Source organism: Hibiscus syriacus, unplaced genomic scaffold, assembly GCF_006381635.1.
Source record: "Hibiscus syriacus cultivar Baekdansim isolate YM2019G1 unplaced genomic scaffold, ASM638163v2 tig00110388_pilon, whole genome shotgun sequence".
NCBI classification, from domain to species: Eukaryota; Viridiplantae; Streptophyta; class Magnoliopsida; order Malvales; family Malvaceae; genus Hibiscus; species Hibiscus syriacus.
This window is the reverse complement of record NW_024062718.1, coordinates 2,218,181-2,237,166: the sequence shown is the minus strand read 5'-3', so window position 1 is coordinate 2,237,166 and position 18,986 is coordinate 2,218,181. Positions and strand designations below refer to the sequence as shown.

Genomic DNA, 18,986 nt, shown 5'->3' with positions numbered 1-18,986 from the left:
CATATGTTTGAGTGAAACCCTGGCCACAAGTCTAGCCTTGTATCGATCAATGCTCCCATCTGGTTTAACTTTCGTAGTGAAAATCCACTTACACCCACAGTCTTCTTTCCAGTAGGTAGTTTAGATATTTCCCACGTTTCATTGTCTTCAAGAGCCTTTATTTCTTCCAACACGGCTTGCTTCCATTTGGTTGACTTAAGAGCCTCTTCTATTTCTTTGGAGTTTCTACAGAGTCAATATTAGAAATAAAGGCATTGTAGGATTTAGACAAGTTCCCATAGGATACAAACCGAGAAATGGGATGTTGAGTGCAGCTTCTCGTGCCCTTTCTGATTGCAATTGGAAGATAGATGGAAGGCGAAGGAGGTGAGACTTCTTCCTCAGGTCAGTCCTCGAGTAAAGATGGCATTGGCACTGCTGTTTCAGTTTCTGGCAGCTGATGTTTCCGAGAATATACACGAAGCTGCTGAGTTTTTTCTTGTTGTTTTTCAGAAGGAGGGTTGTTTTTCTTCATTTGTATGATTGATTGCCCTTGTTTCTTGTTGTTGCACAGTGGAGTCGAGTAAAATGGGGCCCAAATCAGGAATTACAATGGCTGTAGGACTTTCAGCAGTGTGGTAGGATTGATAGAGTCTGAGTATAATGAGAAGGTTGTTCAATGTCTCATCTTCACTAAATATCCCCCCTGAAGATGAGAGGCTGAAAAATATGGCTCGTTTTCGAAGAAAGTAACATCAAGGGACACAAACATCCGGTGTAGGGTTGGAGAATAACACTTGTACCCCTTTTGTGTAGGTGAGTATCCAAGAAAGACACAAGTGTGAGCTCTAGGATCAAGTTTAGATCGGTTAGGTTGATGATTGTGGACAAATGTTTTGCAACCGAAAGTTTTGGTTGGGAGATTAGGAACACGAAACAAGGGAAATATTTTTTGAAGAATATGTAAAGGTGTTTGAAAGTTTAATACCTTTGATGGGAGTTGGTTTATAAGATAACAAACAGTGAGAACAGCTTCTCCCCATAAATACTTCGGTACACCCATAGTAAACATAAGAGCACGAGCCACGGCTAAAAGGTGTCTGTTTTTCCTCTCGAAAACCTCGTTTTGTTGAGGGGTGTCAGAACAAGAACTCTGATGTATGATTCCTTGCTCAGAAAGATAAGGGCTTAGGATAGAATTGAAGTACTCTCTCCCATTATCAGTTCTAAGGGTATGAATTTTGGAATTGAACTGAGTTTGAATCATTGAATGAAAACTTTGGAAGACTCTAGAGACTTCGGTTTTTTCTTTGAGAAGATAGATCCAACAAACTCTAGTGTGGTCATCAATGAATGCTATGAACCACCTAGCCCCTGTGACATTTTTTACTCGACTGGCTCCCCATAGATCACTGTGGATTAAAGAGAAAGGTTGAGATTGAACATAAGGTTTCAAAGGATAAGGGAAACGAGTATGTTTAGACAGTTGGCAAACTTCACAATTCAATGAACTTATTTTCTTATTTAGAAATAGTAGAGGAAACAGTTTTTTCAAGTACGTAAAATTAGGGTGTCCTAGTCTACTGTGCCATAGCATGATAGATTCTTCTTTCGATGTAGATAAGGCCATCCCTTCTTGTGAACTGTTTTTATTCCAGATATATAAGCCATCATCAACTTTAGCAGTGCCAATCATCTTCCCCGATTCCTGTTCCTGAACCACACAACCGAAAACAGAAAATTCAACAAGAACTTTCTCATCCTTGGTAAGCTTGCTAATTGAGAGTAAATTACAAGAAAGATTTGGAACATATAAAACTTTATCAATGGAAAAATTTTCAATGAGTCTGATCGTTCCAATTCCAGCCACCGGGGAGTACAACTATGCGAATCCGGGAGTGATCATGACAAGGTAAATATGTGTGAAACAAACTTATATTACCTGTCATGTGGTTGGATGCACCCGAATCTAGTATCCAGATTGGTTCATGTGTAGTATTTAAGGCAGTACCTTGAATAGCTAGTGATCCAATGGTTGTAGGAGTCTCGTGGAGTTTATGAAGAGCCTCAAGTTGAGTTTTGGTGAGCCGAACATCCTGGGCATCTTCTTCAGTAGTAGATATCATTGCTGCCTTGTTTTCTTTCTGATTTTTTTCAGGATAACCATGGAGTTTAAAGCATTTCTCCTTGGTATGTCCAACCCGGTTACAGTGGCTACACCATGGCCTATTTGAACCGGAATTAGAGAGGGTTTCATTGATATCACCCATGAGAGAAGAAAAAAAGAAAAAAAATGTTTAGGAAGAGAGATTGGAGACAAATGAGTAGGATCGAATGAATCCTATGGCTCTCGATACCATGAACAAATTTAGGAAGAAGAAAAGTCTCTTATTTCTTCGAATAGGAGTACACCCTTTTTAACATAGCAGAAAAAAATAAAAAAGGAAATAATCTCTAATATTTACAAGGAAATAATCTCTAATAATAAGCCTATCCCTAAAAATCAGTAATTAGATCATGACTAATATTTACAAGGAAATTCCTAGAACTAAGGTAGAGAATCTCCTTAATTTAAGGATTTCCAACAATATTGATATGTATTTTGGGGCAGGAAACGTGGGAGGCACAGCCCCCTTTGTAGTTAACAGAAACCTTAACCAGTTGGTCCTAAATTAAGTATATTTATTGATTGCCTAAAATAAAACAGATAGCATTGAAGCCAAACGTGCACATACTAACCATAGCAAATGCATCAAGGTCGTAAGGGTTAAAACGCTTCAATGATGTCAGAACAGCCATTCGAAATCCTCTGTCAGCCTCAACAGTGCCAGCAGTTGTGTTTGCAGCAGCGGAATACTTCTGAAGAAGTAGACCTAATTGACCATTTTCTATGAGAATACCAAGAATGAAATTAAGGGCATAGAAGTTTCCGACTCCAGTTATCAAGCGAGCCAAACATGCAAAATCACCCTCAGAAACATAAGCTTCAACCCTGGTAGCAGCAAGGGCTACAAGAACATCAACCCCATCAAGGCATGCTGATGATTTGTAGAAATGGTGTGAAAGAATAAGAAGCTCAACCTGAGAACATAAAATTTCCAGTGAAAAAAATGCTCATGCATCAAAAACAAACCCTCTAAAGCAGGAAATATAACAAAATTTTTTACTTGACAATCTTGCACTTTTGCCAAATTAACAATTAGAAAGCAGAATAATTGCAAATTGATACAATTAAAGTTATGATAATAAGAATTACTTATCATATTACAGACGAAAAACAGTCATTACTCCGAAGACTCTCATGCCTAATATTAACTGTTGAGGATCGGTTTTTAAAATATGACCTCTTAGAAGATAGATGGAAACCAAAACATCAATACTATTCTGATTATAGTTCCACAAATTCCTAAAAGTTTCTACATGACATACATTTGCATATTCCTAACTCGCTTAATACTTTTATCCCCATAAAATGATGTTCTATTATTGTTATATCAAGAAAATACCTCACAGGCAAGCGGTATTTCTTGTCCAGTAATCACTAAACGCATTAATGCATGGCCAACTTCAGGTTCAGAAGGACACAGCTCAGCCCACTTCAAGAAATCTGAAAATCTCCACAAAAGAGGAGCTGGCCCTTCCTCTTTCTGAGAATCCATATATCCCCCACGATGAGCAGCCAATAAACCCTAAAGCATATTGAACGTGCGAGGTCAACAAGTTATATAGATATACAAACAAAATTAACATGAAACTGTCAGACGGTGCAGGGCAAAGATCTGGATTGAGACACTAACATAGAGGCTTCTCACTCAACAAAACACCATATACCAGAGGAAATGAGCATTCTTATAAGCATCATGACTCAAGTGAATATAAAGTACACTGGAAAATCACCTTTAGAAAGGTCTCTGCAAGAATTTGAGCGATACTAGCAGAAGGCATGACATGAGTTCGCACAAGGAGATTTGCTTCCTCAAAAGACTCTTGTGCTTTAAGAGAAAGTAGCTGTAGCAATTCAATAGCTTGTGTGCCAAATGCCTCTGAAAATGAAAGACCCAACACATTTGCAGCTTTGACTACTGCTATTATTCTCTTGCATAATCCACGTCCACTACCTTCAGTGAAAACAGTTGCTAAAGTCTCCAACACCTTTAATGTTCAAAATATAGGAAGCAGTTAGGAAAATCGGAAGAACAACTAAATAGAATGTAACAGAAGAGCCATGTTTAGCCCATAAATAGAAGAGCCATGTTTAGCCCATAAACAAGGAAAACTAGGATTGAATTTAACTACTTAAAATATAGATCAACTATTCAGATATGAAATTAGAGATAAGAAAAACTACATAGACGACAAGTACCTGCAGTGGGTAGATGAGATGTTGGTCGATTGGTTTATATGACTGAATAACAGAAAGAAGTTCCTCATCAAGCATTTCTATTGGTATTTGGCTGGTAGGAGTGGACATTGCAGCAAGTTTCAAAGCAGCATCCACGAGTATGAGTTCAGAAGGCATCTGTCCTGGTGACAGCTTCTGTTGGAGTTGCTTTGCAGCCGATATTTGTCCAAACTCCAGTAAGGACAGAACAGCCCTTTCTAGCTCTCCAGGCCCAATCCTCTCCTCCCACTTAGAAAATGATATTTCAATTTTTAAGCTTTCATCTTGCAACTGGACATCATTTCTAAGGTTGGGAGGATTGGAACTATCTTCAGGCTCAGGGCCTTTATCCACTGGGTCCACCATTGTCCTTCTTGATGATACATAGCCTTTGGCCCTTCGTTTTGTCTTTGAACTCCCAATTGTCACAGTAGAAGAACTTGAGTCTAATGCTTGGTTTCTGTGGAGTGGTTCCTTAGAATCATATTTCTCCACAGTTACATTCTTCATTGAATTAATATGATTGTCCATCTTTGCTATTATGCTAGCAGTTCGATCAATAATGCTGGAAATGTTCCTTGTCAGAAGATTCTGGCTAGAACCAGTTAAAATGATCTCCCCTTCACTTTTCCCTTGAGCTTCAGATTCTACGGCCAAAAGCCATATTCTAGTCTCAATTTCTCGCAGAAGATGTAAAGGATAAACTCTGATAAATGTAGTACAGAAATTAGAGACGAAACCTTAATATTTAGATGAAAAGAAGCAATTCAATTTGGACAAATCACTTACGGGTTGGACTTGGTTATCATCCCACTTAACCATTGAAGAGAGAGCAACAACATTTCATGAAGCTCTCTAGCTGGAAGATCTTTCTCCACTGCTTCTGCATGCTTAAGGAAAAACAATCCTGCCTGCAAGCCATATAGCAGCAAAATCCCATCGAGAATAAACGAGCATGCAGCCAAGAAACAAGAATTCGGGAGGTATCTTTCACATGTATGAAAAAGCATACCTGTAAAGCAGGATAGGAATATCTGATGAATAAAGTCTGGCAGTGACCCCATAAAGCAACTCTCTCTTCAGGCACATCCCAAAGGAATTCTTTCCATTCAGCTACCATGGATTCAGCCTAAAAGAGAGAGAGAGTTGATATTCAGAAGTTCAAGAGGTACTGCTAAAAAGGAACAATCATCGCAGAAGGTACTTAGCATATCCAAAGTCAAAATAAACAACAGTAGTCCACGAGTTTACTCCAGATGTGACCATATTTGGGATTCATCTTTATAATCATATATTGAGCATACCTAGTATACCCATTGTCATGCAGTAACCACCCTTACTTGTCAGACAACTCTAATATATTAGGTTACACTCAGGGCCTGGAAGATTCTCCCTCAAAGTTCTCATCAACTTCCAATTGATGGAAATCCAATTTTAAATTATATACCTGGTATGCATGAATATCAACTTCCTAGTGATGACATATCCTTATTTTATACACTTCCACAATTCATCCCTGTTCCAAAGCACCTATAACTACTGAACACTCTAAAATACTATTTCCAAGCCTGGAATATAACATCGAAGGTTGAAGCTGACAGAAAACAGAAGAGAAACTGAAAAAACAGAAAGAAAAATATAAACTGGAGTTCTGATTTTCTAATCTGCCATAATACATTTGTCCCCTATTTAACATTTAGTAATTAACTCCTAATAAAATACTCTATTGGAAGATAAAGTTTATCCAGAGATAAAGATGATAAGGACTCCTAATCTTAAAGGACTCTTAAAACAGTAGGTACTCTTAATAAAACAGTAAAGTAAACGTAATTAGGACTCTAATACAATATGACAATTCGACAGAAGCTTTCTTAAAACCCTTAGATTTTCTGTTAAAGTTTGGCACCCATTGGTCATTCCATCCATATGGGGACTAATATATGTGTATGTGCCTATCTGAGTTTGCTCCTTAAATATATCCATGACCATCTCCAATAGTCTTTCCCTTTCTCCTCTTGGAAGCTACTGAACAAACCCTCTTTAGATGTCTTTCAAGGGGCAGCAATGAAATTAGTTCATGCAAGCACTCTTCACACACCAATTATGCCATTATCAAGTTCCTGAGGAAAAAGCATGTAACGTTTTTCTTCTCTGAACATCTAAATCTTGACAACATCATGCATGGTAAATTCATTTTCTTCCCAAATGCAGGTACAATTATGTTAAACAGAATAAATAGATTGTCACAAGAAAAAGAAAACGGTATACAACAAAAAAGTTCTAATGGACGCAGAAAGGATATTCAAGGGAAAAACAAGACCACAAAGATCAGCAGTGAAGATAGTCTCGACGTCAAATAGTAAAAACATTTTCCCACACTTAATGCTGGAAGGATAAGGGTATAAGGCTGTCACGAATCCAGTTGCCTGAAGTGTGAGATATGACCCCTCACAACATTAGACATCATAAACAGAATTGATTCTAATTCCATATAAACATGCGAGTGGTAAACCATAGAAAATCCCTAAAATTTCTCCACATGCAAGTGTGTGAATGTGACACTGCTTAACCCAAATTAGCTGTTTTCTGACAAGTTATAGCATGAAACATAATTCACATGGCCTAATCCACAAGTTAAAAGACACAGTAAACTAAATTGCACTGCAAGAAGGGGTATAGTTCAAAGTACACCTGAGTTTCAGTGACTTGGTGAAAAGTAGATTTCCAAGGTCCACCACTAGCCTCCAACTGCCTTGCCCAGTTGCGTGCTTGCTCCCACTGCATGTTCTCTTCTAGTGCTGTTAGGAGGGAAGCATCATCAAGAGTTTCATTCCCAAGGTGCAGATCATCATTTTTACGCAAAGAAGGCTCTGCTAGATTAATTTTCCAATAAAGTTGTCGATAGCGAGCAGCCGCAGAGCCTCCATCTCCAAAGTCGGCAGCAGCAAGAAGTTGCAATAAGCACCTTTTTTCATAAGGAGATGGACAAGTTGAAAGTGTAGCATCAGCAGCTTTTATAGCAGTGGAACTAATCCATGACATTCCAATTTGCCCTTCTCTTCCAATATTTGTCTGTAAATGACTTGGTTCTTCCTTGATTCTAGCAGAAAAGGAACCAAGATGTGCTGAAGCTTCAGACAGACGCATTTGAGAAAATGCCTGAAGAAAAACAGAAAACAAGGGGGAATAGATCAGATTTTATACAACATGATTGATTCAATCCTCAAACTTATTTCAAACTCAAACCCATAATAAAATTATTACTATTACAAAACTATTAGCACAACTGCACAAAAGTTGAAGACATGAATGCACTAAATTGCACAAAGGAAAAGAAACATATTAGTTCTAAGCACAGAAAATAAGAGCATTCTATTTAACAAAAAAATATCATTACTAATTTGTTCCCAAAATCATCAAATAATCAGTTACGATCACTACTTAAGAGACAACTCAACTCAACTGAGACTTCATCCCTATACTATTGTTCCCTAAACATGAATATTGAGCTTGTTTTCTCCAGGCACTTCTGTCTTATAACATCCTCTAAAAGATTCAAATATGCCAAACACTTCCCATTGCTTCAATCTATGTGATTTTTGGTCTGCCTCTACTTTCTTCATTCTTTCTACATGAACACAGCATCCATGTCTTTCACGTTACATCCACAGTCTTATAATCTAAAAAAAAATTAGTCAGGTTCAAGTCTAAGAAAAAATTAAATTCAAGGAATGTCTTATGGTGTTCAAACAAACATGTTAATTTACAATAATATATTCAATTAAGAAGATGAAACGATAACCTGAATACTTATCATATATGTGTGGGGGTGGGGGAGGGGGGTGTAGGTGTCTATCATCACTTTAGTTTTTTCTGAAGCCCTTCAAATTTCACTTTTTAATTACTTTATGCTACGCACAATGTGTATGTTTAGCATCCAAACAACAAATTGAAGCGGCAAACACAGAAACTGCAGCCCCATGTCTGATGATTCAGGATAAAATGATGCATGTACCACCAGATGATGATAACTGGCTCACAAGGCTTCTACCACATAGATGGCAGTCCTCTCCTGCTTAAAAAAGTAGCAAATATAAATAACAAAGCTAGAATTTAGTCCTAACAAACCTGAAGTGCCCGGATAAATGGCAGGAAAGAACAAGAGGGGAGGAACAATTCAAATGCTCTTAGTAAAGGCAGAAACAAGCGCTGTTCACAAAGAACAGCAACCATCTTGGCCAGAGAAGCTGGACCTTCATTAAAATCACTTGAAACATTAATCTGTTCACCGAGTTCAATCTTTTTCTCTTCTCCAGCAGTACTGCACTCAGCAGAAAATATTCTAGTTGAACTATCGGATGCCCCAGGAAAAGGAGTCCTACATAAAGATTCCAAAAGCCGCCTTCGTTTTGGATTCCGCCTATTGTAATGAAATGAAAGTGATCTGCTGCCACATGACCAGGAATTGGTAGCTTCTACAGCTGCTGCAACATTATCTGCTATCTGGCTAGCTATGTCATTCACCTTGATGGATTTAGTTTCCCTATATGACCATATTCAATCAGATTTAAAACTCATCTATAAAAATTGGATATATTCACAAAGAAATGCAAAATCTTAGAAAGGATACGGAACTAGTAGTTTGATATTGAAGAGTGAAGACAGAGCAAAGTGAAAAAACCATAGAAGTGTAATTCATATTTAGTTGTAATAACCTGGCTGCAGTTATTTCCAGCCAAACTGTTAAGCATGCCAGTGGAGACACGTCTGGAAAGCATGATGCAATCATGGACAAAATAGACCAGGAGAAGTCTTTTGCTTTTAGCAATAACGCCTCTCCAGGGTTTTTCTGCTTCTCACAATCTGCTAAAACTCTAAAGAATTCTATGGGTATATATACATTTTCCTCTGGGAAGGGATTTTCACTCTTCTTATCCAGGTATGTTTGGGAGCTAGCCATTTTCTTCGATTGCATGCTTTTCAAAACTGTTAGTATGTGAATCTTAAGACGAGGATCACTGAAGTCCTTTGATGCCTGACACATTAATAGAAAGTAACAGGATATGAAGTGCTGCAAACTATTTTAAAAACATTATAGAACAGAATCAAGCATTAAACTTACAAAGACAACATATATTTAAAAGAAAAAGTTCACAAACAGCAAGCTTACAACTTGGAACACTGTGTCAAATGAGTATCCACCAATCTGAGCTTCACACAAAAACCCGACCTTTAAGAAGACAGGGAAAACAATAAGTTTAGAATCACATAAAAATTGTCATTCAGAAATGAAGTAAAAGTATTGAAGCATACCCAGTCATTATCTCTTGCTAATACAGCAAGATATTTTGTACTCAAGGGCAGCTGATGTATCTGACAGAAGAGAGTTACCAAACTCCAGTACTTACTAGCAGCTTTTTGTTGAGATCTCAATTCAGTTCCATCACCATTACCAGTTAACAGCCAAGATCCACATGTTCTTCCCTCCACTAATTGTGGAAGACTAGCCTTCTCTAAATGCTGCAAGACAAGCATAAGAACTCGAGAATGCTGTTTACTAGAAACTGAAATAAGAGATCCCCTTTGCGTAGAGTTACCCCCATGCATACATTCATCGGCCAATGCTCGAGCTAGAGACTCCATAATACTGTCATCATGTGTTGCAGCATGAAATGCTGAACCCTTAGATGGAAGTTGCCTAGAATTCTCCTTATTTTGAATGGATTTGTGAAAGAAAGATATTCGTCTCAATGAAGCTACATCTACTTGGAGCATGCTGGCTGATATGCCACAAAGCTCTAAAAGAAACGAACATGATGCCACCAAAACATTATCTTCAAAATGGGTAATAGCAAAGGGCATGACCTGAAAATTCAAAACATGAGTATTACGCAGCATCATATAAAACAATGCCTTGGTAATTCTGTATTGGCATAAGAAATAAAAATAAGCTTGCGCCCTTTAAGGGATTTTCATTCTAGTCAATGCTCAATTATAAATATATTATAATCTAAAGAACATGAAAAAAAAGCCCTTACAGATGAAAGAAGACACCCTTCCTTCTCAGATATAGGTGCAAGAAGTATCTGGACATCTGATTGAACATTTGTTTGTCCAGAAGCATTGGATCTCCCATCCATTTTCAACGTTTCAACTCTTGAGATCAGAAGATGATTAAAAGCTGCAAGCGCACGTCCACGATGCAAATGATGTTCAAGCCCAAGTCCAGTTTCCTAAAGTGTTAAGAAAAGAAAAATAGAACTACCGAGTTAAAATTGGTTACAGTTAAACGAAATAGATAATTCCAGAAACAAATTGATTAAAGCTGTAGAAAGTAGACGAGATTAGGAGTCTTTGTTATCTTAGAAGTCTATCGTTATTTGTATTTTATGATTAATCATTATCTTCTTAGGAGACATGATAAGTATTTAGGGGATAAGAGTTTGGAAGAAGAGAAACATAGACTCTATCTTGCATCTCACAACCTATTTTAACAGGTTGTGTTTTCTATTTTGAAAAACAAAACGATCAAGCGAATCTTTTCTCTTTTCTCAAAATCTCACGGAAGCAAATGCTTTAGTAATAGTAGCATTAGCCCAAATAAACATGAGAGACAAAGAAATAAAGCAGAAAGAATAAGGCATGACGATGTAATAATGCAGTTAATTTACAGAAGTTAACTACTCTTTTATACAAACAAGCAGAAAGAAGAAAACACAATTAACAAAAGCTGAAAATGATTTGACTATTTGGCCTCATCAAAGAGTTAGAATACCAGAAAAACTGAAGGGGAAAAGAAGAAACGACCATGATGAAATCAGACTTATTTAATAAAATAAATGCTCAATGTCTACACATTTGAAACGTAGTACGATGATGACCATATACATCAAGCTTTATTTAGTTAATCAGAAGACAAACAGAAGGAAAGACAATTTACAAGCATAGAAATTCAAAACAGCGGGACCCTTTCAATATAGGAAAATGAGTCCAATATTCCTCTTGATTTTCAGCTAGTGTATCAAGCAAGAACTTCAATTCGTCACTAAAATACGCATGAAATTTTAACTCAGATTTCAAAGTACACCATCCTTTCCCAATACACATGAGACTCTAACCCAGATATCTACTCTAGTGTTAGAAAAAAACTAGACCAGACACCAGTTGAACCAGGAACCAGTGGTCTACTGGGACGAGTATTATATCATTAAACCGGGAGTTTGTCAAACCAGCAAAAACCGGTTGAACCCTTAAAAACCCTGAAATTGCAAATACTGGTAACTCGTTAAATTTTTTCTTCAAAAATATTTATTGTATTGATGACATTTGAACCTTTAACCCCTTGATTTTATATCAAAGTAATACCCTTTACTCAAATAAATATTTTTATTAAATATTTAGTACTTATTCAAAGCAACCGACTTGTTCAACCAGAAATAGACAGTCTCACCAGTTTGATCTCTCATCTGATTTTTTAACATTGCAGATAGCAATACATCATCCTTAATGTAATGCAGGCAATAGGGAAAATATATTAAGTATATAAATTATACCACATGTTTATCAGCCATTTTGATATTATGAACTTTTTATCTTGGGTGAATTAGGATAAACCTTGAGTGAAGAGTGATAAAGTTCCTCTTCAACATGCTTTTGTATAGTTGCTTCCCAGGAGATAGCATTAATCTCAGCTTGTTCATCAGCATTTATGTAAAAATCAACGTCTCTGTCCAACAAAGATTCTCCAGTAGGCAAACCTGAAAGTGATTGCCATCCAAGGGGACCCTGCAATATTGTGCAAAGTAAATGACATGGAAAAGTAAATGCCAAAAGAGCAAGTGAATGGATGGAATTTGACATACAAGGGTTCTCAAATCTGTCAAAGGTAACATAAAATAACATTAATACAAGCATGATAAAGCCAGAGGGACACAACTTACCTAGTAACCCAGTACCCACCATCCTATATTTGACTAAAAGGAAAAATTAATGAGAAAAGAAAAGAGACCTGCAAATAAAGCTGGATCAATCGCCGTACAGCTTTAGGGAACCAGAAAGGCAGCATCTGTAGTAGTGAAGTATCATGTCCAGTAGAGAAGAAGATGTTGTCACGCCAATTTAAGTATTCTGCTAAAGCTGCACCCCAAACCAAAAGCAAAGAAAATTATGCCTAAAATACAACATATTTTTTTAATGGGCATGAATAAACAAGCAAAAGAAAGGTAAAATAGCAACCATTTTTTGCTCCGATGCGCGAGAAACCAAAAGATGTATCTTGTCCAAAACATCCAGATACAAGTGTGCGCCACAATGTAGGATAGTGCTGCAAAGTAGGTCTCAGATTTTCTAATGTGCATTGCGCTGTGGAGCTGTTATGCCTGTTGACACTTCCACTAGTTAAGCAATCTGGGATTGGAGCAGAAGCATACATTAGAGTAGCTAATGCTGCCATCTCTCCGCCTCCCTCTGCGATATCATCAATAGTATAAATTATTTCATCTACTTCGTGACCATGGAGGCTGCCATCATGAATCAAATTACGAGACATTATTGAACGAGCATTTTCAAAAGATGCATCATATTCATGACCCTTAAACCTTGACAAAAGCAACCATCTTGCCCAATGACAATCTCCCTGAACAGATGCATCAGACAGGAGAGGACATGTTAGAACATATAAGATTAGTTTATCACATAGAACAGAACAATATAGTAGACATTAGTAAACAAGCTGACAATATTTTTTGATAAAAATGGGAGGCCTTAAAACCCCCCTTCATACCCCTCAAGTTATGAATATAGCTTAACGGACAATATCAGAAAGCTTTAAGATAATCCACATATAAACATGATATTTCACATTGATGAAGTTCAAAAAATATTATAAAATGAGAGGTAATCGCCTTGAGCAAAGACAAGTCCAGTTATCAAACTCAACAAAATACTAAAGGATGGTTATTAAACTTCTATCAATCAAAAGGGATTAAAACAACAACAACAAAATTAACAATCACTGGACATTTTATGATACTTACAGCAGCTTCCTGTAATGAAAGAAGGGACTCATCATCGACAACCAACTTGTGACGATCAAGGTAAAGGTCCAGAAGATTTGGCAAGTTATGTTGTGCACAGTAACGAATGAGTAATTTATCCAAAGCTTGCACAGTCTCTGCACGAAAATTTTCATTCCTGCTTGAGAAATCTGTATCCCATGATCTCCCAGTGGAATTGTCTTCAAATGAAATCTTTAATCTCTTCGTAATGAAGCCTGATCGTGCAAGAACAGATGCTACCTCTGCAGTGCCCTCCCAGTATTCTTTCAAAAATATCAGTTTCTTTACAAGCTCCTTCTCTATCAGAATCCTTAACCACGTAGAACACATAAAAATGGAAGACAACCTAAAAATCTTAACATCTGGAACATCCATACATACAGCATCCAGTTCTTCAACAGAGTACATATAATTCCCGAAGTCGGGAAATCCGCTGCACTCAATTGTTGAGGCAGGCTGGAAACCATCCAAAGCTATTTGGAGGCTTCCAATTGATAAAACTGATGTAGGAATAAGGTCCAAGAGTTTGAAGACTTCCTCCCAGTCATTATGGTAAATGTGATATTCCAATTGTGACTCCCATGACACATGAACACCCATTACAAAAGGCTGATCCAATACTATCTGAAAAGCAGAAGTTTAAACAAAGACATCTTTACTTCTGCCACCCAATAAGCGTGTTAAAGCAAACATGAATTGGCATGCAATACAACAATCAACCTTCAAATATATTGTATGTTTCAGCTTCAAAGATTTATCCCACAAAAATAATTGAAAATATGATGCAGTCCTTTTAAAGTAATTAAGGCCCAAATTGTAGATGCCAATTTCACACAGAAAAATATCATTTTCAATTTAAGTTCAAGATGCTTGCCCTTTTATTGTATCATAACATATCAGACACATTGAAAGCTTTTTCCATTCCAAGTGGAATTGACTGGAACAAGGGAAGAACCTTTGATTTTAAAAACATATATTTAGCCATTTAAAAAGGATTTTAACTCCTGCTGACAGAGCCTTAACTCAGTTGGCAAGTTGCTATAGTGACATCCACAAGGATGTGGGTTCGAACGTGCTTATATAAAAAAGGATATTTAACATCCATCCTTTTTATCATATCTAGTCAATGGGATGAAAAGAAATTAAAGCCAAGAACTATAAACAATAGTAACCAGTGAACATGTCTTACTATGAAAATTTCATTTCCTTCCATTACGTTTCAATACAATTCATAACATTTTCCAAATAAATATGCTGCAAGTCAAGAAAAAGTTGCTTACACGATCAATGGTTCTCTGATCCCAAGCTTTGGACCACACAGCAGCAGCAGCCCAGTATCCGGTATGAACATCATCTTGTTCAAGCACAGTATCAGATGAATTTTCATTAACATTTGCCCATGCACCTAAAACGACTCCATCAATCTCACCACATTCAATTTTTAAATTGTTGAAGAAGTCCAACAGGCACAAATGAATTCCCTCTGGTGGGTTTAAGGTTGATGACACGTGCATGCACTCTTTCATGCGATCATGAAACGTTTTCCAGAAACTACAGCTAGGATAAATCCGCTGCCAAGAGAGACAGAAAAAATGTTCAGCTCCACAGAGATGGAAAGGGTATAAATGCAATTGCATTTACACATGGTTTAACAGAAATATTAGGCAAGTAACAGTAAATGTTCAGATACCTCAATAAGTGATATTCTCTCCATTATTTTCCACTCAACTGATCCCAGGTAACCATATCTCTTCATCTTCTCAGCAATTTGCACACGGAGTGTTTTCCTCACTGTGCCAAATAACAACTGCTTGAGGCAGATTTCAACGTCCTCTCCAAGCCTTTGTAATGTTGCTATAGCAAGCTCAGTTTCACCCTGTCGTTCATGTACAGTCAATATACTGAAGATATATGGAAAAATTCACTTTCAAGTACTTAACCTTTAATACTTCACCTTCAAAAATAGGTCATAAGCAATATCTCTTCCAATGTCACTAACTTCATTGAAGGTATCATGAGGCTCTTCATCAGAGTTGAATTCGATAGAACGATGAAGATGGAGTTGAAGAACAGCTAAAGGGAGGCGTCCAGAGAGTAAAGCATCTTTTACCACAGTTTTCAAATCCAGATTATCTATTTCCCAACGTGCAATCATCTCTTTTGGATTTTCAGTAGGAAGAATTTTCCCTGATCCCATTCCTCGTGGAATAAGGGCAGCTGCTTCAGTAGGATCCTCTAAGTCCACATAAGCTTCAGTGCTTATAGCATTCTTGGGCACCAAAGCAAGCTTCTCATTATTGTTGGGTGGGAATGCCAATGCAGGAATCTGAAGCTCATGTTCATTCAAGGTCTCCAGCGAATCTACTGAAGGTGTTGAAAACTGAAATTCATCCTGAAGGAAACTTGGATCTACCATACTTAATTGCTCCTTCCGATCCACCTGTTTCATATAGAAAGTGCATTACTTAAAATTCTGGGGTTAGACTACAACCAGCAAAGAGTATCCAAATCATACCAATCCTTGGCCGGGCTTTTTAAGTTTTGCTCTAAGTTGATATTGCAGATTACGAATAATCTCCAAAAAATGAGCCATCTCCCGAAGTCTTGTAGAAGTTCCTACTTCATTTTGTGTTTTATCAGGTAATACTGAAGGAAGAGCAAGGACATGGGGCCTATCTAAGCCCTGAAACATGAATGCATCCCTTTTAAGCTGGTTTAATCCATATTCATGGATCATTTTGGTAGCAAACCAGGTGGCTAATTTAAGTAGCCTGTAACAACAGAAAATGAAATGTAAAATAGAAGATATACATAGCAATCTGACTCGTCCATAAAAAATGCATTATCCAAATTTACACATAACCAACACCAAACCCACATTCAAAATTATATAGGTCTTGACCAAAACATGGCATAAATTTATAACTCATGCAAAACAAAGGAAAAACACTAGCTGATATGCAATCTAATATAATAGTCCTGTGATATGCATCCAACGCTTCATGTCAAAATTTGCGGGTGATTATCATAGCATCACACAACAATTCTCGATTTTTTTATTATATTTTTTTTATAGGAATAGGAGGCCTCATTAAAAACCTCCCTCTTAGTTGGCTCTTGTGAAAGAGTCAACTAGCGGAAAGAGGAAAAGAGTGCCTCATTTTATTCATAAACCATAATTACATAAGATACAACTTACATAATAAACATCCCTAGATAAAATACATAACACTACAACAACAAAACACAACACCTCAACCAATCCCCTCTTTTGCTAGCTTGTCTGCTTCCCAATTACAACTCCTTGGAGATTCAACCATTTAACTATGCTTTATGACTAAGTTTCCAAGTTAAAGCACAGAAAGAGATTTGCTCATCTAAGAGATGAGATATTTATTGAGTAATAAATTTCATATAAAGAACCTATGCAATCCATTAATATAGTTATAAAGATAAGAAGCTCCATAAGAAAGCGAGTGAAAGGTGATGCTAACTAATTAGATCGTAGAAATGTAAGTACAAGTCCATCTTAATGTTGCAGGTTTAAACCTAAATCAAACACCAGAGAGACCAATGACGACCAAGCAAAAGAGTCAAATACCAAGGATCCCCATCATAAAATAACAAACAAGGGCACAATACCTACAAGAAGGTAAAAGAAGAAAAGTGCTTATAGAAAAATTAGCTGAACACTACCGTTGAGTCCTTCACTTGGAAGGAATAGATGCTCAATTCATCAATCAATATCCTTATTGCTGAGGAGAGACTAAGGGTTTCTTGATAAATCATTGGAAAATTCATTGCATCATATATTTGTTGTTTCATTACTAACATTACTTGTAGGGTTGCATATTGTTGCTTATCAAACAACATCGAACAGTAGCTTTGAATTGAATAATTGTTGTTCCATTACTAACATTACTCGTAGGGTTCCAAACCTTACACTATATTTGGATAGAAGTTAGTTAAGGAAATTTTATAAAGGAAAGAATAGATATTTGTTTCAGCTGATTGGTGTTAGGTAGAGAAGATTTATGAATTATTATTGTAATCGATATTGAGGCCCATTATTAAGACCTAACATGATGTCATGTTGGAGGAGCAATTAAGATGGGATGCTACTAAGGTTCGATTGGTGTTCCTCGAAGATGATGTCAGGGTTATTATTAACATGATTATTGACCCCACCAAAGAGGATCTCCTTGTTTGGGAACACCAAACACAAGTAGCTTTTCGGCTAAATCGGGTTATAATTGGTTACTTAAGCGGGCTGGTACGGAGCGAGACACATTGACAATTTGGAGGACCTTGGCGAAACTGCCCACGCTTCCCAAAATCTGTATCTTCAGTTGGCGAATATGTCACAACACCCTACCTACCGATGAAAAACTAGATGTTGTTGGATTAGGAGATGGTGCTTGCCCCTTGTGTTTGAGAAAAAAAGGAGTCCTGGCTCCATGCTCTAAAAGATTGCTCTATGATGCAATCCATCCTCTCCCTCTCCGGCTTGAATAACACAATCATTCTTGATTCAACACACTCATGTAAATAGTGGTTGGAACGAGCTTCCTCCTTGCTGGATTGAAATGGTTTTTCTTTATTGATGATCTTACTTTGTAATGTTTGGAACAAGAGAAACAAATGGGTACATGACAATGAGATGCAAGCTGATCGGGAGATGATTAACGCATCTTGGGCTATTGCGGCAGATTTTATCGAGGTGACTGCAAGTCAAGGCAAGTCCCCCCTCTCTTCACATATTGCTTCGAAAGCTTACTAGCAACGACCTACATCAGGCAACATCAAGATCAATGTGGATGGTGCCTTCATTCAAAACACAGGGGAAGCGACAATAGTAGTGGTAGCCCGCGATCACCATGGGTTGGCGTTAGTGGGTGTGGCTCGCAAGCTCGAGTTCCCCAAATGCCTGAATCAAAGAAAGCAATAGCATTCATCCATGGTTTTCGACTGGTTGTAGAAAAAGAGTAGAGTCAAGTTACCTTTGAAATAGATGCAATTTCCATTATCTTTTTTTATAAGAAAAAGTCTCGTTAAAAACCTCCTTCATAACCATCACGCTACGAAAGTAACTTAACAGACATTGGAAGAAGGAAAAGAGTGCCTCATTTGTTATTACTACTGAAAAATACACCAACGTTAAAACCCCAAATGGATACAACCAAAACCCACAAAACTAAGCTTATCCCTTAATTTAAACACACCAACTCCCCAACATACAAAATACAACCCAAATTACCCTAAGCCAGCCTTTGCTAAACTATCAACTTCCCAATTAAAACATCTTTGTATATGCTTAATAATCACTTACGATCCAACACACAATCAACAATTTCCTTGACCATAAGACCATAAGAACCTCGACTCGCTCCCGGATTCTTGATCCACTTCAGTACATTAACTGAATCGCTCTCCAATATAAGACGACCCTTAACACTCCACCCCGATCCTAGAAAAAGAGACAAACCAACATGAATAGCTTTCAACTCAACTAAAATAGGAGGGCCAGGGCCAAAAGCAACCGAGAATGATCCCAACAACTTGCTCTCGGT

General features: G+C 37.3%; 1 protein-coding gene across 1 annotated transcript in view; it reads right to left on the bottom strand.

Annotated features, from left to right (window-relative positions):
* LOC120122919 overlaps nucleotides 1–18,986 on the bottom strand; it is an 80,171-nt gene that overhangs the window by 3,135 nt on the left and 58,050 nt on the right. The window contains exons 6-25 of the mRNA XM_039141960.1: nucleotides 15,932–16,187; nucleotides 15,371–15,856; nucleotides 15,107–15,292; nucleotides 14,697–14,987; nucleotides 13,396–14,040; nucleotides 12,596–12,995; nucleotides 12,369–12,496; nucleotides 11,975–12,145; nucleotides 10,399–10,593; nucleotides 9,674–10,225; nucleotides 9,531–9,590; nucleotides 9,076–9,395; nucleotides 8,489–8,903; nucleotides 7,052–7,519; nucleotides 5,373–5,489; nucleotides 5,150–5,271; nucleotides 4,343–5,066; nucleotides 3,877–4,131; nucleotides 3,486–3,668; nucleotides 2,719–3,060 (exon numbers count right to left, since the gene is read on the bottom strand). Coding sequence (XP_038997891.1) covers nucleotides 2,719–3,060; nucleotides 3,486–3,668; nucleotides 3,877–4,131; nucleotides 4,343–5,066; nucleotides 5,150–5,271; nucleotides 5,373–5,489; nucleotides 7,052–7,519; nucleotides 8,489–8,903; nucleotides 9,076–9,395; nucleotides 9,531–9,590; nucleotides 9,674–10,225; nucleotides 10,399–10,593; nucleotides 11,975–12,145; nucleotides 12,369–12,496; nucleotides 12,596–12,995; nucleotides 13,396–14,040; nucleotides 14,697–14,987; nucleotides 15,107–15,292; nucleotides 15,371–15,856; nucleotides 15,932–16,187 — 6,316 coding nt within the window. The remainder of the gene's footprint in view (nucleotides 1–2,718; nucleotides 3,061–3,485; nucleotides 3,669–3,876; nucleotides 4,132–4,342; nucleotides 5,067–5,149; nucleotides 5,272–5,372; nucleotides 5,490–7,051; nucleotides 7,520–8,488; nucleotides 8,904–9,075; nucleotides 9,396–9,530; nucleotides 9,591–9,673; nucleotides 10,226–10,398; nucleotides 10,594–11,974; nucleotides 12,146–12,368; nucleotides 12,497–12,595; nucleotides 12,996–13,395; nucleotides 14,041–14,696; nucleotides 14,988–15,106; nucleotides 15,293–15,370; nucleotides 15,857–15,931; nucleotides 16,188–18,986) is intronic.